At 43.9% G+C, this 18,300-nt stretch overlaps 1 protein-coding gene across 3 annotated transcripts in view; it reads right to left on the bottom strand.

Annotated features, from left to right (window-relative positions):
- FRMD4A (FERM domain containing 4A) overlaps positions 1 to 18,300 on the bottom strand; it is a 341,454-nt gene that overhangs the window by 202,523 nt on the left and 120,631 nt on the right. For all 3 annotated transcript variants that reach the window (XM_079778679.1, XM_079778678.1, XM_079778680.1), the window contains exon 2: positions 8,184 to 8,249. In XM_079778679.1, the coding sequence (XP_079634805.1) occupies positions 8,184 to 8,249 (66 nt within the window). The remainder of the gene's footprint in view (positions 1 to 8,183; positions 8,250 to 18,300) is intronic.

Genomic DNA, 18,300 nt, shown 5'->3' with positions numbered 1-18,300 from the left:
AAAATCCACTTTCCGGGGGTCCTTCCTGGAAGGGAAGGAGGCGTGCCTCTTCCCCCCTTCCTTTTCTCCCCCTTCACAGTCAGTGGGAACCCAATGAAACTGCCCTTTCAGTAGGAAAAGTCAGCCAAATATCGGTCATTTTAAATGGTTCCAAGGAATCCACTTTAAAACAGGTTAAAATTAGCCTCAGGGAGAATGGGGTGGGGAGGGGGTGAGAAAGCAGGGTAAGGAGGGGGAGGGGAGCAAAAATGGGATTATTGCTAAGCAACCAGAGCTTGGACCCGAGAGCCCAGAGAGATGGTCTCCTCTCCTCAGCCTCTGCCAGGCTGAGCTGTCTTGTCTGAACTGCATGTATAACTGAGTGTGTGTGCGCGTGTGCATGTGTGTGTGTGTGTGTGTGTGTGTGTGTGTGTATGTGTTGGTGGTCCCCTAAATGACTGCATCAGTCGGCTGCATCCTGACGACCCTCCCTCTATCACAGCCCCACAGGGAGACAGGGATTGTCTTTTGTTCCCAACCAGCACAGTGCTCACCCGCTTTTCCATCAAGGCGCTTGCTGCAGAAAGAAGATGTACCGGTCCCTCCCTCCTTGCCAAAGGGGAAACTCCTTAGTTGCTTGTGTCACCCAAGGGTATACTTTATGGACTATTTCTTATTCCTCCAAGGCACTAAACGAACTTTTGATTAGGGTTGTCATTATGTTTATCTGTCTCTAATCTATACCTTAACATCTATTAGCTTCACCATGTGCCTTTAAAATGTAAATATTGCCAGCCATCCCCAGGGGCTAGAAAGACATCTGTTTGGCTCATTGGTGCAGCTTTGCAGCAAGAAGCCTAATAAATGATGATGGCAATTGCGGTGAAGTCTGAGGTCAGCCCAAAGCAGTGCTGCCTGACACCCGCTTGGCTCTTACTTGATGAGGTGGCCTGACGGTCTGGGAGGTCCCGGACAGAAGGGTCGCAACACCGAGGCCCTTGGTCTGCGCCCAGCTTCGGCACATGGCTTCCCACCCCTGGCTGACACTGGCCCTCCTGGTGAATTTAGACCAGACAGGAGCAGATGGCAGACCTGGCTCACTCATCAGTGGACAGGCTAGTGAGCAAACTGAGCCACCCTTCTCAGTTAGGAAGATAGGGAATCAACTTATTATTTTTTTCCCTTGGCAATATGTACCTTGCGGGGAATTCCTGTTTTACTTGGATTTGTATCCAACTAAATCCTTTATATTTTTTCAAAAGAACATATTAAGCCACGGAAGTAGCTGAGGATGGGGTGTGAGAGGGGTGTGTGCACACATGTAGAGAACCCAGGCCTGTTGATTTATTCTATGTGGCATGATTAGGGTTCCAGATTTTTGTTTAAGTCATATACATGGTTTGTGGGGTTTTTAGCCCTTTATAGGCCAGAATATTTACTTTGCCTTCAACACTGCTTTACTCAAAGCCCATATTAACATACTTATTAACCTTTAAGAAAGTGTCACTAGCACCACTGTCAGACAGTGATGACAAGGCAACACTGATTTAACCTGCTTATTTAATCTTCTTCCACACCTGATACCCTCAGGCTTGTCTACATGATGTGAAAATCCTTCATAATCATGTGGCACATGTTTAAATTTTCACTGGGTAGATTAGAAACTGTGTTTGAAGAAACGGAATGACCTGGGTAAGCCCATCTTCAGTTCTCAACCTGAGAAGAGGTTTAAAGTCTTTAATTCCAGTCACTTACAATGCTGGTTAGAGGCCAGCACAGCTGCCACATTCCAGGTGAACCACATCATATTCTAGGTTTCACAGTATATACACTGAGTGGCCAGATTATTATGATCTCTGAACGCATATTAATCTGGCCACTCAGTGTATATCCTATGTAATAAAAGGCTAATATGCAAATTTTCCCCTCGACCAGGAGTGCAACCAGCAGGCAGGCCAGCCAACCACCCATGTCCCCTCCCCCTGGCCAGGCTGGCCAGACCCCACCCATGCGCGAAATCATGCACCAGGCCTCTAATATATATATGTATATATATGCGCGCGCGCGCACACACACACACACACACACAGTGAGTGGCCAGATTATTATGTGTTCAGAGATCATAATAATTGGGCCACTCAGTGTACTTTTTATGGTGCAGGGAAAACAGACAAGACCTATGTTCAAGCTGTGTGTACTGCTATGTGGCCTTGAGCATGTTATTTATCCTATCTCAATTTGTTTCCTTGTCTGAGAGAGTACCTAAGTATTGACACAGTTAATGTGATGATTAAATAAGATAAAATTCATAGAAACTCTATAAAAAAACCCATAAAGTGTAGTCATTACTGTGGAAGATATCCAGGATTACATCTGGGTAATCCTAAACAATTCTATTATGTCCATAACTGTTTCTCTTGCTTAAATGATCTTCTCTCTATTCTTCAGAGATAGCTTTCCAACAGAGATGTAATGTGAGCCATAAATGTGTGCCCAATGTGAAATTAAAAAATTTTAGATGCCATATTAAATAAGGGAAAAGAAATCAGTGAGATTAATTTTAATTACATATATGTTTTAACCTAATATACCCAAAACATCATTTCAACATGGAATCATCAAGAAATTTTAGTTCCTTTTTTTTTATATGAAGTCTTCAAACTCTGGTGCATATTTTATACAGACAGCACAGCAGTCTGGACTGGCCACATTTCAAGTGCTCCAACCATCCTACCCAGAGCAGCTCTAAATCTTTCCTGATGCTTCTGTCTCACTGGTTTTCTCAGGATCAGGGACACCATGTCATGTACAGAAAAAATCCAGCTACTATCTTTAATTTTCTTGAAAAACACTGAAGTTGGTTCCACATCTCTGAATCCCCGGACACTTGGTTCCTCTATTTTAACAGAAGTAGAAGTAGATGGTTATATGTGTGCTGACAAAGGCCATGAGAGAGGGGGTCAGAGCAGCGACACTGTAATCCTAGAACATTGCCTCCTCAACAGGGCAGCTTTCTCAACATAACAAGAAGTGGGGTTCAACTAATTCGAAAAGACATATGCACCCCTATGTTCATTCCAGCATTATGTATAATAGCCAAGATATGGAAGCAACCTAAGTGTCCATCAAAGACAAATGAATAAATATTTGTATACATATATACAATGGAATATTACTCAACTAAAAAAAATAATGAAATCTTGTCATTTATGACAACATGGATGGACCTAGAGGTTACTGTACTGAGCAAAATAAGTCAAACAGAGAAAGACAAATACCATATGATTATACTTATATGTGGAATCTAAAAAAAAAACCAATCTAAACAAACAAACAAAACAGAAATAAACTTGTAAATACAGAGAACAAAAACTGATAGTCACCAGAGGGAGGTGGGGGGTGGACGTAAAAGATAAAAGGGATTAAGAAGTACAAATAGACAGTTGTAAAAATAGTCACGGGGATGTCAAGTTCAGCATTGGGACTGTCTCTCTCTATAAAAGCCTAATATGCTAAGTGTCCAACTGTTTGACCATTTGACCAGTCACTATGACACGCACTGACCACCAGGGGACAGACGCTCCGACAGGTAGGTTAGCTTGCTGCTGGGGTACGGCTGATCAGGACTGGGCGAGATGGGCTGGACACGCCCTGGAGCCCTCCTGCTGTTCCTCCCCGGCCCTGATCATGCACTGGTGGGGTCCCTCAGCCTGGCCTGTGCCCTCTTGCAATCCAGGATCCCTCAATAATATTGTAAAACTGTGTATGGTACCAGACGGATATTAGACTTAACAGGATGATCACTTCCTAAGGTATATCAGTGTCTAGCCGCTAGCTGTACATCTGACAATAATATAATATTTTATGCCAATTATAATTAATAATAAATTTTATTAAAAAGAAGCGGAGTTCATTGCAGCCGAGTTGGGGGATGGCAAGGACTCATCTGAAGTGTGGGGAACGCCCTGACACCAGGTGCCTCTGGAGCAGAAGGCCCGGGCCTGTTTCCTGCCCTGGCCTGTCTTCCTGTAAGACAGGGGACCCTACAGCAGCACAGCCTCAGAGAGCCTGATAAGGAAGGGCTGGCTACACCTCAGCCATTCCAAACTAATGAAAACCTATCCCTTTTTTAAGATTCCCAGGAGAAAGAGCCTTGAACCTTCCCTGTTAATGGCTTCTATCTTCGGCCCCTCACTGTCAGGAAATTCTTCTCTGTCTATGTTACCTATTCTTACTAAGGCTGAACCACGTTTCCTTTTCTCTGCTTTCAAAATGCTCCCCAAAATCTGCATTCAGATCATAGAAAAGTGAAGAAAGTCATTTTAAAGGAATAACCATATGAAGCCAAGGCTTGTAAAGCTCAGTACAAAACATGCAGGCACCCTCTGGTCTGGTTACGGAAGCCGCAGGCAGAGGCTGACTAAGAGACACCCATGATGGTGGCCTCTCTCGTTCTGACACAGGCTTTCCGAGTATGTTTCTAGTTGGTTGAAACAATTTTGGATGTCTCCGAGTTGGATGGGAGGGTGACCTGGCTGGACCACCTGCCCCACGTTGATGACTGCGGTTGATTTGTTACTGAATGCTCACATCTTCATGCCAGCTGTCCTCAAAAGAAATTCAATGATTTTAAAAGTCACATGGTAATGTCCTGGTGTCAAGGGCCTGCCTGTGGATTTAGGGATGAGCCTTTCGAATATGAAATCCTAGTATGTGCACTCTTAACCTTCCCTTCCCTTCATATGAGTGATGCAAAATTACTCAGGGCAGTCAGGGATATGAAAGCAGATTTCACTCAGAAATCTTAAAGGGCTTTAGAAAAAGCATTACATTTGGGGATTATGGCCATTTTGCTCTGTGATCCAGAGAAGGGAAATGCTACCAATACAGTGACCAGGTCTACACCACCGCAGGAAACTGTCCCTGTGGTAGACTGCTTAACAGCATCCTCCTGGTGGGAAGCAATTGTTAGTTGCTGACTCTGTCAGCTCAGTCTTTTCCTGCTTCTGAAGGTCTGAGGTGTAGCCTTTGATGTGTCTCTTACCTAATAATTAATGATCGAAAAACTAGACCTCCCACCTCTGTGCTTCTTAGGAATGTTTGTCAGTCACTCACCCTGGTGTAAACCCCTGCGCTTCTCCATGGGAAATAAACATTTCCTACAAACCCCAAACCCCACTTTCTGTCTTATAAACCTTGTCAGGCAATCGCGGAAACTTTGAAAGGCATTGCTTAGTCTAAGGCTTTTTACAAATATTTTGAAATTGTCCATCAATAACAACAAAACCTTTAGCAATAATGGATCTCATCACTTTGTGAATTTAAAATATAAAAAAGAAGGATATGAAGTCATAATGCTTTATGCTGCTAAAAACCCTGAGATGGCTCAAAGAGCTGGAGAATAGGGATTCCCTTTAGAAATGATTCTGTCAAAAAGAACGTAATCCTGAACAATAACACTTTGTAGATGAGAAAGAAAAGTCATATTTTTAAGTTGGCTTTTGTCAAATAACTTTAACCTTGTTTCCCAAAGTTTTGCAGATGCCCACCCTGCAATAATGTAGAAAGGAGTTTAGAATTGTTTCTTATTTATTTATATACTTATTTTTATATTTTTATTGATTTCAGAGAGAAAGGGAGAGGGAGCAAGAGATAGAAACATCAATGATAAGAGAGAATCATTGATTGGTTGCCTCCTGCACTTCTCATACTGGGGATGAGCCTGCAATCGGGGCAAATGCCCCGACCTGGGAATTGAACTGTAATCTCCTGGTTCTTAGGTTGATGCTCAACCACTGAGCCATGCTGGCTGGGCTTTATTTGTTTGTTTGTTTGTTTGTTTATTTACTTACTCATTTATTTGTTTTGCACTAACCTAAGTAAATCCCCTGCCAAGCAATGGTTCTATGGCAAGAAGTAAGTCCTTTGGGGAAGTAACACCAGGTAACTTTAGGATTCACTCTTTTATTATTATTTTTTTTACTCAAGAAGTATTTATTTACTGACATGTGTGCCAGGCATGGGCTGGGTATGGGGGATACAGTGATAAAAAAACAGACCCAGTCCTTAATTTGTTGGAGGCTCTGGGAAATGCTGACAAATAAACAGGCAATGACAGTGAATGTGAAAATGAGTTATGACAGTGCTGTAAGAGGGAAAGGGGGAATTGGGGGGTTGGGGGACAGCTAAGACCCAGCTATGGAGGGGCAGAGGGTAGCGCCAGGGAAAGCCTTGGGGGGAAATGCATTTTCTAAGCTATGGTCTGAAAACTTAACAGAAACCAGCCAGGAACAGGGACTGGGTGGGAAAGAGTGTGCTAGGAAGAGGAAATCACATGAAGTATATTCTAAAAAGGGATGGAAAGAGTATGAACTCTTGCTTGGTCCAATTCAAGATTTTCTTGATAGTTAAGGGCTGAGGATGGCCTTTCTAAAACTGTGGCCATCAGTAATAAAACATCTTTTCTGTGACTGAAGTCCATTTCAGATGCCTCCATTCAGTCTTCCCAGGGCAGGCTGGCCAAGAGAAGGTGCCTTCACTGTCACTGAGGCCTCACGTCCTGTTTCAGAGGCTGGCTGCTATCCAAACCTCCAAGCCTTGTTACACAAAAAGCATCTAACACACTGCAAGACCACTTACCTGGGAAGGGCTCACACTGATTCTTAACAACTTAAAGCTCCAATCACTTTGTTAGTCCTGATCCTGCTAACTGAAGAGATCTTGCTCCTTTATAGTCCCCTCTACCCACTCACCCCCCAACCCAGATCACAAGTTTGACTCTTCATGAGACTGGAGACCTTGCAATCTAGCCTAATAAAGACATAATCCAAAATGTGGGAGAACTCTACATATGTGGATAAATTAATCACAGCATTTCCTTGTCATAGTGGAAAAAATTACAAAACAACAACAAAAGATCCTTAAATGTACTCAAAAGGGTGAATGATTAGCTAATAATGGTATATCCTTTTCTAGAATTTATACAGCCATTAACAAAGATAACAATTGATAATAACTTGAAAAATGCAAGTGAAGGACAATGTTAAGTGGAAAAATATATAGAATTATACATACATTATGATCACAACGATGTAAGGAATATAAATATGAAGAATATAAGTATAAATATGAGATATGCCAAAATGAGAAGAGTAGTTGAATTAGTGTGCTGTGATTATGAGCTATGTCCTATTTTCTCTGTTTCCTACATTGTATTTATCTTTATAATTTACTTACTATGAAAAGTATTAACTTTTTAAGTTAGAAATTTGAAATCCACATGGCATGTACAAGGGAACACAAGAGGAGAGTACTTCTATGTGACTCTCCACAATGGTGCAGTGTGGTTCCCCGAGGGAGTGAGCATGCGGGTATCATTTCAACTGACTGATGAACTATAGCTTCTTCACATTAAAATGTCATGGATAAGGAGCAGTGCCCTATGAGTTTGATAGACATTTGAGGATATCAAGCAAATATAGTTACAAAAGTTGGAGTTGAGCAACAGATTGGGAATTAAGTTATTTAAATCAAGTTTGGAAACTTCACCACTCTTTAGGGCTCTGGGTAAAACAATGGTTTTTTCAAGAGTAAGTTGAGCAAGACCAGGGTCTTTGATCCTAATTACATTTTGGACTTCCCTGACACTGATGTGTTCTTAGCTCAGAGATACATTGATTTCCTCTGTCAGTTTCTACAGATATTCAACGGAGATGGCAATTTTGACGCACAGGATGGCGTCAGGTGCTTATTCAGATCTTAAAGGGGAGACAGAGCCAAGAGATTGCTTCCCTTTCTTCATCTCCATGAAAGCTTAACTTGAAATAATGAACTGTGTTTTAGACAATTGAACCAGTTTTGGCTACAGCAAGAGTTATTTAGGTTATATTATAATTAACTTCTTTCAAGCATAAAGAATAGCTAATAGCAGTCATGGAATTTCCTTTTCTAGAGATTTGCAACAATAGGTTAGATATACATCTGACCTTGAATGCCTTAGGCGTGGTGTGCAAAGAAACAGAATGAACAAAAATAGCAATCACACACAAAAATACCAGGGTGTGTCACAATCTTTTCTCATAGATTTGTACAGATTTAGGCTGAAAAATAGTTTACACTGTTGCTCACCCCTCAGCTGAATCAAAGTGTGAGCCAGCCACATCAGTCACAGAAGAAACTTAGAAATTGGGCCCAAAGTCATTTACCTGTACTAGAAGTTCCAGCTTCCTGTCATCAAGAAGATGTACTTGACATCGACGGCCCTCCGTCATCTGAGAAGAAAGAGAAATGATGGTCACTGAAAGTCTAGCAGCCTGGCAAACAATGAGAGGGTCCCCTGTGCTGGACTCCACTGGGCACATTCCTCTGGGCAAAACTTCCCCCAGGGATTTGGGCTATGTAATGCCAACCATGAGCAGCATTGTTCATTCATTCAAAAATATTTATGAGCACTTTCTATGTGCCAGGCACTATTCTGGGAGCAGGGTGTGCAGCGGCATGCAAGACAAGGTTCCTGCCCTCATGGAACTTACAATCTTATAGGGAAATTTATAATAAAACTAGTGGCCCGGTGCACAAAATTCGTGCACATTAGAAGGGGATTAATTAGAGGAAATATTTTAATATTGCTATTTGCCCTTTCTCTATAATAGAAGTGTCAGAGATAAAAGAAAGTTAGTAAAATATATATGAAAATCTTCCTCCTGTCAGAGTCTGGGGTGCACCATGGGGCCCAGAGTCAAGTCCCTGCCCACCCATGTGTGCCTCAAAATCGCATGAGACCCAGACCTGGCCGGCACCCCCATTGCGCTAGATCCAGACTTGGCCGGTCCCACCCTTGTCAAGCCTTGCTGGGTGGGGGGTGCAGCCTCAGGTCCCCTGGCCCAGCGCTGGGGTGGGGGGCATAGCCTGAGGTCCCCCAGCCCGGACTGAGGCGGGGGGCATGCCTTGAGGTCCCCTGTCAAGCCCCACTGGGAGGGGGACACGCCTTGAGATCCCCTGTCAAGCCCCACTGGGAGGGGGGCGCAGCCTCAGGTCCCCCGTCAAGCCACGCTGGGCAGGGGGTGCAGCCTGAGGTCCCCCAGCCCAGCACCAGGATGGGGGTGCACCTTGAGGTCCCCCATCATGCCCCGCCAGGCAGAGAGCATGGCCTCAGGTCCCCCGGCCTGGTGCCTGGGCGGGGGGCGTGGCCTGAGGTCCCCCGTCAAGCCCTGCCGGGTGGGGGGTGCGGCCTGGAGCCAGGGTGGGGGGTGCAGCCTGAGGTTCCCTGTCAAGCCCCAGGGAGGCGAGGGGGGGGCGCAGTCTCAGGTCCCTGCTGGTTGCTCATTAAGGCTCGTTATGGGAACTAGGCCTATGCTGTGGGTGTAGCCATCTTGTGTTACGGAAACCCCGCCTCCGCTGTGGGCGCCGCCATCTCTGTGGCAGAGTGACGGTTAATTTGCATATTCCCTCTTTATTATATAGGATAGCAAATGCATACATAACATGATATCAGGTGGTGATAAAAGTTGCTCATTCTTTAGTCATTCTTCCATTCAATAACTTTATCACCACAAATTAGAGACAGAGTTCAGTATCCAGTCTCTGTCACTTCCCACCTCAAAACTTGTCCCACTTATGATCACCAGGGAGCAGATGACCACCCCTCTGGCTGCTGCATTTGATTTGTGTCAATTCTCTCCTCTGCTTGTTTATGACCCTAGACCCGTGGTCAGCAAATTGAGGCTCGCGAGCCACATGCAGCTCTTTGGCCCCTTGAGTGTGGCTCTTCCACAAAATACCACGGCCTGGGCGAGTCTATTTTGAAGAAGTGGCGTTAGAAGAAGTTTAAGTTTAAAAAATTTGGCTCTCAAAAGAAATTTCAATCGTTGTACTGTTGATATTTGGCTCTGTTGACTAATGAGTTTGCCGACCACAGCCCTAGACCCACAGTGCTTTCACCTGTGAGAGAGGAACCCTGGAGATAAGTGCTAAGCTGACCCTAACCCAGGTGCTTTTCACTACTAATACCTCTGTGCGATGTAACAGAAAGAGCCCCTAGACAGGCACCAGGAGACCCAAGTTGAGTCTTGGTCCCACAAGGTACTGGCTGCAGGACTTTGGACAAGCCCCTGTTCCTCTCCGTGCCCCAGTCTCACACATAAAAATGAGTGGGCTGGGCCCAGTGGGTGCTAGTGAATATTTAACTATCTTTCTGAATTATAAAGAAGGCATTTGTTTGTAGTACTCGCTGGAGCCCTGACATCACCCTCAAAGGAAATCCCATGAAGAACAAGCCTTCCCATAGATGTCAGCTGGCCAGCACTCACCAAAAACTGTCTCACTGTGCTCCAAATGTCTTCACCATGTCTGCCTTCAAGCTATTGTCATGACAACACCAATAGTATTTCCAACAGATGCAATAGACATAAGTAACCTCAAGAATGTAGGTGATAGTAAAGTATAGTAAACTAATTAGGAAGTGGTGGATCTTAGTATTTATTATTTTAGTTTTTAATGTAATTTATTTAATAGTATTTTATATAATTTTTATAATGGCTATATTTTACAACTGACATGCAAAATTCCTGAAAAGGTAACAACTACTAATATGAGCTGGCTCCAAAACCACTGTCTGGACTTGAAGCCACATAGGCTTCTCCAGCCTTTGAATTTTCATATGACTCTGTAACCCTAACTGAAGCTACCTTCTTTTGCCCCAGCTACGAGCAGATCAAAGGGAAGGATTCACATGGCAGATCCTGGTCTCACCTAATTGTACGGCCATCGGGGTCAGTCCCTTCTCCCGAGTACTTTCTTCATGAAACATAGAAATGATAGCTTCTTCTCCTCTTGTTTAACAGGGCTTATTCTCTAACCATCAGCATGTTCAAAGCTGGCATGCACTCCCATAAGAAAATTCTCTGGGTCCTTCCTCAAAAGAAGCCAACCCATCATCCTTCCATGGAGTCAGACTTCCCTACTGATGGGATCCAAACCAGAGCAGCACGTCCTGCTTGGGAGGGGCGAAAACAGTCTCTGGAATCCGATTTCTAGTGACTCAGCAGTCCCTAGCTCTAAGATAAGTCATCAAGAAAAGTTCCACATGCTCATAAGCACTCTAACAGAGGTTAAAATAGAGTGAAAATTTGAGAAAAACTTCAGTCCAAAGGCTTGCTATTTTGCACATCTAAGCCAAAGCAGGCAGTTGTGGATATCAGATGGGTCTATGCAAGGTCTTTATTCACTCTCTGGTCTTAACTTCAGGTGTTAGTTGTCTTAGCCACAACCTTATAAACAGCAGTCATCCCAGCCAAATGACTTAATCTAAAAGTTCATCAGCTTCAAAAAATAAACAAGTGAGACTACATCAAACTAAAAAGCACAGCAAAGGAAGCCATCAACAAAATGAAAAGGAAACCCACCAAATGCGAGAAAATATTTGCAAATCATATACCTAAAAAGGGGTTATTATCTAAAATACAGAAAAATATCATATAACTCAATAGCAAACAAAAAAATCCTATTAAAAATAGGGAGAGGCCTGGCTAGTGTTCCTCAGTGGTTGAGCATTGACCTATGAACTAGGAGGTCACAGTTCAATTACCAATCAGGGCACATGCCTGGATTACTGGCTCGATCCCCAGTAGTGGGCATGTAGGAGGCATCATTATTGATATTTCTCTCTTTCCCTCTCCCTTCCTCTCTGAAATCAATAAAAATATATTTAAAATAATAATAATAATAATAATAATAATAAGTAGGCAGAGAATCTGAATAGACATTTTTCCAATGAAAATATGGATGTATATGGATGGCCCACAGATACATGAAAAGGTGCCCAAAATCAATAATCATCAGGGAAATACAAATGAAAACCACAATGAGCTATCACCTCACTGTACTGTAAAAGGCTAAGGATATAAACATGTTCTTGTGTTCCTTATTCACATTCTAATACATTTCATAAAAACAAAGAAATATTGGTATCTGAAAGACATTACTGTATCAAATAAAGTTTTTGTTGTTGTTGTTTCGTTATCCTTACCCAAAGATATGTTCACTGATTTTAGAGAAAGGAAGAGAGAGAGAGATAGACAGACAGACAGACACATGGATCGGCTTCCTCCAGTAAGTACCCTGAGTAAGAATCGAACCCACAACCTAGGTATGTTCCCTGACCAGGAATCGAACTGTGGTAGGCAGTTAGACAGACATGAGCAGAGCAAGGATGATGGGCCAGGTACAGAAGGTCACCAGAGTGGAAAGCTCTGGATGCCTAGCAAAGGACAACTGTAGGGTGGGACCTTGCCCCCAGGGTGACTTTTCTTCCCCTAGCATATCACTGGTCATGTGGTATGGACCCCCTGACCTTTCCTCCCTAGAGATAACATCTATACCTCAGTTGTATTTCCAGGTCTAGAAAAGCAGCAAAACTGGACAAGCAACACCAAGGCTGACCTCAGGACCAGTTGCATTGGATAATGACCCCCTGCACTGGTGCCAACCAATCAGCGAAGACCTATGAAAAGCTGCTGAATAGTCCATGGAGATCTTCCCCTGGGACCTCCCCTAAAGTCTCCACCTTTAAAACCCTTAGGACTGAGGACCCAGCTCACTCTCCCTCCCAGGAGCACACCTGTGCCTTTCCTTTCCCCCTCCCCACTCCCCTCCCCCTTGGTGCATTACCATTAGCTTCCTCACTCCCAAGCTCCTAGGGCCCTTCTTTTACCTCTATAACTTATTTCCTAAGTCCATTTCTTCTACAAATTACTTCTTCTATCTCTGTGATATTATAAATAAACTAGAGGCTCAGTGCATGAATTCGTGCACCAGCGGGGTCCCTCAGCCTGGCCAGTGGGGATCAGGTTGAAACCAGCTCTCCAACATCCCCTGAGGGGTCCTGGATTGCGAGAGGGTGCAGGCCAGGCCGAGGGATCCCACCAGTGCATGAATCCATGCTCTGGGTCTCTCTATATATAAAAGGCAAGCGACCAGAACGACCAGAACAACCAGTCGCTGACGCACACTTCAACCAACCAACCAGCCCGATGGGGGTGGGGCCGGCCAGCCAACCTCCCGAGGCGCCTCCCCGTGGCTGGCCCCCACCCATGCACAAATTCATGCACTGGGCCTCTAGTATGCATATAAGATCTTCGGTTAATCTCTTCCCGCCCTCCCCTCCCCCTTTCTCTCTGAGATTCATCAGTCTGTTCCATGTTTCCATGCCTGTAGTTTCTGCTCCTGCATTGAGCATCTGCCCCCTAGTGGTCAGTGCGTGTCATAGCTACTGGTCAGGCAGTAAGATGGTCACGTAGGCTTATATATATACTAGGAGCCCGTTGCACGAAGTTTCGTGCAATAGACTTTTCCTTCACCTGGCTGCCGGCACCAGTTATCCGCCAGCAGCAGTTTTCCTCTGGCCACCCGCCGATCAGAGCGCCTCCCGCCAGCACGATCGGCCACCCCGAGAGGAACTCCGATCGGGAGGCGCTCCGATCAGGCGGGTGGCCAGAGGAAAACTGCTGCTGGCAGAAAACTGGTGCCAGCAGCCACGAAAATCGGCCACCCCGAGTTCCGCCACCAGCGTCTTCCGCAGCGCCGGCCTTTGAAGCAGGAGGAAGGAGCGGGGGGCGGGGACTTGCGAGTCCCCGCTCCCCGCTCCTACTGCCAGCCAATCGGCCACCCTGAGTCCCGCCCCCCACGCCTCCAGCCGGCCCAATCGTGGGCGTAGTGGAGTGATGGTAATTTGCATATTACCATTTTATTAGGTATGATATACATATATATATATAGAGAGAGAGAGATGTTTTCTTATAGTTTGTGTCTTGGCTTTGAATTCTTTCCTGTCTAGAATCCAAGTACCAAGGTTGCTGAACCCAGGTCTGGTCTGACCCCAAAGGTCTAGTACCTGGTGCTATCCCTGCTGCCTACAACAGAACCTGCAACCTTTCAGCATATGGGACACTCCAACCAATCAAGCCACCTGACCAGGCCTCAAATAAAGTTTTAATCACAGCATTAAGGGATAGTATCTTATTTTCTCAAAATATTTCAAAACATGCCAAGTGTGACATGACACTGAGTTCACACCCATGTCTAGAAGTTTGCCCTGAGGTTCTCATTTTATCGGAAACATAAAATTTTCATTACATTAATCACACCTTATCTGCTCAGCACTTTAAGGAAGTAACATGCATTGAGATTTATTGAGATTTTGAGATCCACCCAAGGTCTTCCAAGTTTACTCATCTCTTCATCAAAGTCCCATAGCTCAGTCTGGGGATTTATAAGCACGCTCGCATTTGAATCGGGATTTTGTAAGCTGCCTCCCTTTTGGAAGACAATATGTTGCTGAAAAGAGTCAGCCCAGAAATGTGAATCTAAACAGAAACTCAACTTGGAATCATCATGTGTTTGAAAGTACAACTGTCTTTTGAGAGCACTGCAGTAGTTTTTCCTCAAAAGGAGGACCTGTGTTTTTTTCATACTGAAGTAAGATGGGAGTATCCTGTTATCAGTTCAGAAAAGGCTTACCATTCTGGGTGTGTACAGACAAAGAGTGGACATCTGTAGCTTTGTCTGGCTCGCCAGGGACACTGAAATTTCCTTTTGAATACAAACAATTGTGAAGCAATATTGCTTTCCTTTTCAGCTGTGCAGGCACAATTGGGGCACTGGAATCACCCTCCAAGGAAATCCTTTTGAGAACAAGGCTTCTCGTAGATGTCAGCTAGCTGGCTACCACTCCAACCATAAATCGTCTGGCTACATACACTCCTATGCCAAGCAAAGGCTTGCCAAGTGTGCTGTGATGTAAAGAATGTAAAGAAAATTATTATTTTAAAGGTAGGGTATCTACCCCATTTATCCAACTTTTCTGTTAAGATATACACTGAATCATGAAGACTATGCAGAAACATGGATTCGGGATACTAGCTTAAGTAAGCACAGCAGAACATAATGCTATGTGAACTATAAGGTCAGCCAATAAAATTGATGGGCAGATGGACAGGAATTAGGAGGCATAAATAAAACAGCTGCTGTGCTAAGGTAGTAGGCTTATGGGTGCTTCCCCCCACCCCACCCAAATATCACTCAAAATGTTGTGTGTGGGTTTTTTTCCAGTTAGAATAATATAATAAAGAAACTTGATCTAGAAAAATGAATGAGAGTGTTTGAGGCCAGCCATCGGAAATGGAGCCTGAGAAGCTTCTTTCTGGGCAAATTTGTTTTAGATGGCCTGTGTTTTTAACGTATTAAATCAAATTAATTAATTTACAAATGAGAACTACAACTGTCACATAGGTCAGAAATCTGAAGATTGAAAGTCTGACACATTCTCTCCCTGCAGGCAGAATTAATAGGAAGCCAACTGTGACCAGAAGCGGTTCAGGAAACCCAGCATCTCAAAGGGGGAATTATAAATATCTCCATTTGAGAGCATCTGTCTACAGTAGCTTAATTTATTACTGATGGTGGGAAGCACTGCTGTCCAAATGTGGCAGGGGAGTCCCCCTCATCAGGGCATCAACTAAAAAAACAAATAATAACTAACTAACTAGCAATGACAACTCCCAAATGGCCATTTGGGGTTGCTTTACATGGAAAGCTCAGCATGTGACAATATGCTTTATTAAGAATATTTTGTCTTCCAATTCAAAATTAAGTAAAACCCATTATACTATGCTTCTTACTATCACTTTTTTCTCTATACGGTGTTTCCAAAAAAATGTAAACACACTATGTCTGTAGATTCTATTAATTTTGGAAATGAAAGGGACTTTAATAAACACTGCCTTTATAATTATTCAACGTGTGTATACATTTTTTGGGACACCCTATGTATCACCTCTCTCCCTTTCTCTTTCTGCTACTTCTTCCTCATTGTTTCTTTCCCCACGACAAATAATTTATACACTGTGGTACATATATGTGGAGGAAGTGCTCTAAAGCAAACAACCCTAGCTCCACTGTTTAGAACGTCGCCCTAGAAATCTAATGCAGCTGGGTGAATGACTATAGGGTAAGAGATCCTGAACTTAGAAGAAGAAATAAATGGTTTATAAAAACAAAAACTAAAACTATTCAATTAACACATTATCAGTGTATTTCCTGATGCTAATTTGTACTGAAATTGTTATCTCTAAGATGCAGGGCAGTGGTGGGGAGAAGGGGTGGGTGGGCCGGAGGAGACTGGCTTAGGCAATGTTCCCAGCCCTGCAAAAGCACTTTTCACCTCGTTACCACATGCCTACTTGTTTACGTCCCTGTGCACAGTACATTTCCCAGTTATGATTCATATTCATTTTAGAGACAATACCTTTATGAGACAATAAGATGAAAATTATTCAAGACTCCACTAGAGTTGTAGAAAAGGAAGAATTAACGTTTCCCAAGCATGCTTCATTTAGGAAAACTATCCATGTTCCCCCAAACAACCCGAAATCCTATCTTTTAAAGTTTATCATCATGTGTTTGAAAGTACGACTTCCAAACTTCGGTTTACTTAAGTGCTGTTAAGTATGACTTCAGATTTCAAGAGCATGCTAGCCAAGGCCCAAGCAGCGACGAGTCTTCCAGCACGCCCTCCCTAAGCACGTTCCTTAAGGCAGGGCATTTCAAGGAATCCGGATGTATTACAGCAGCACCTCACAGGCGCCCTTTGACCCAGGCCATCTTGAGGCTCAGAAGGAAATTCCAGACACATGACTACAACTTCCCAGTGCAACTCTCTGTGGGAGCATCTGCTCTCGGGGTCAACTCACCATGAACCCTCCCTTGTTCCACTTCAGCTTCCTCTGCAGACAAATGAGGCCCTACCACCCATCTAGGTCCCAAAAAGTCACAAGATCACAAAACCTCAGTAATCCAAAACCTGTCACATCCAGGAAAGGAATGAATGAGATACGATCACAGCGGCCTCAAGAAACTCAGACAGCAAATACGTATGTAGAAAGGATTTCAGGCAAATAAAAATTAGTTAAAATTATTCACCCATTTGCTGCCCACACTTATCCTGTACCATGAAAATACCAGATATAATCACAATTATAATGTAATATCATATTGTAATGTAATAACAGAACATAAGGGGTCTCTGCTCATAACCGTTAAAAGTTAAAGGTATAGTGTCCATTTTTATTTTTATTTTTCCCTCTCTCTGATTTATCTCAAGCTTATCTTTTTTTGTCTTTAAGTGACATACAAGATGATAATGGAAGGAAAGGAGACACAAGATGCTAGACACCAGAAATCCAATGCAAAGAGAATGACCTTGTCCCTACTTTGCTCCATGACCTCTGGCAAATTATCCCACCTCTGTCTTTCCCATGAGTCTCCTGGATTTAAAAGAAGGACACACCCAGGCCTGTCCTTGAAGGTCTTTGCTCCTCAATACAGTTGTAACTTATAAAACCCAGATGAAAGTGATTTAAGTGAGTGCCTCTGTTAGAAACAAATTCACATGCCAATGTACTGTAATGCAAAACTTGAAATAGCCTTGCATTCTTCAAAGCTCCTCCCTCTGCAAGTTTGCATTTGATGAGGTCATAAGTGAGGTCAGTGTTTTACTGGAGGATCTTTGTAAAGCATATTTTAGTGTTGCTGCTGCTCCCCTCCCCCCTCCCCATCTCCTTCTTCTCTTCCCTTTCCCTCTCTACCTACAGCAAAAAGAAATGGGGCTTTCTCTGGTAATGCAGGGAGAGGAAGTCGTGGCATTGGGTGCACTAAGGGCTTGGGGACAGGGTACGGCTGCTGTGTCTGGATTTAGACCACGACTCTGCTGCCCTGAAGACCACTGCTGTATGATGGAGCCACAAGTCCTACAGGACAATCCATCTCAATCCTCTCCAGATGGTACCACAGCGCAGAGAATCAGAAAACATTAATCATCAGCTTCTTGGCCTAAAGTTTAGGTGAGGAATGGACCCAGACAGGTAAGAGGTGAGGATACCCAGGAGCTCCAGTGATGGTCTTCCGTGATCCCAGGGAAGAGGCACTCCAACCCAAAGCTAAGCTGCGGGATGTGGGAAGGAAGGGCACTCTTTTCACCTTCCAACGGGACATTGCACAATATTTGAGGACAAGCTGTTGACATGGAGGTTGGACAGATGGGTCTCAGATATGGAAGGTCAAAGTCCAGCTGGTGCATTTCAGGTCAAGAGTGTCACAGACAATCACACTCCTCAGTCTGACAGACAACCCTCTGAGGAAATGGTCAGGAGAAAATGGACACTGGGAGACCCACCCGAGTGCACGGGCTCCGGAGTCAGGTTATGCATCACAGCACCAACCCGATGAGCACAGAGCAGTAAGCTCACTTGGGTTAAGTGCTGTTAAGGC

Source organism: Cnephaeus nilssonii (genome assembly GCF_951640355.1).
Source record: "Cnephaeus nilssonii genome assembly, chromosome: 1".
In the NCBI taxonomy this organism is placed as follows: domain Eukaryota; kingdom Metazoa; phylum Chordata; class Mammalia; order Chiroptera; family Vespertilionidae; genus Cnephaeus; species Cnephaeus nilssonii.
This window is presented reverse-complemented; position numbering and strand designations above follow the sequence as displayed.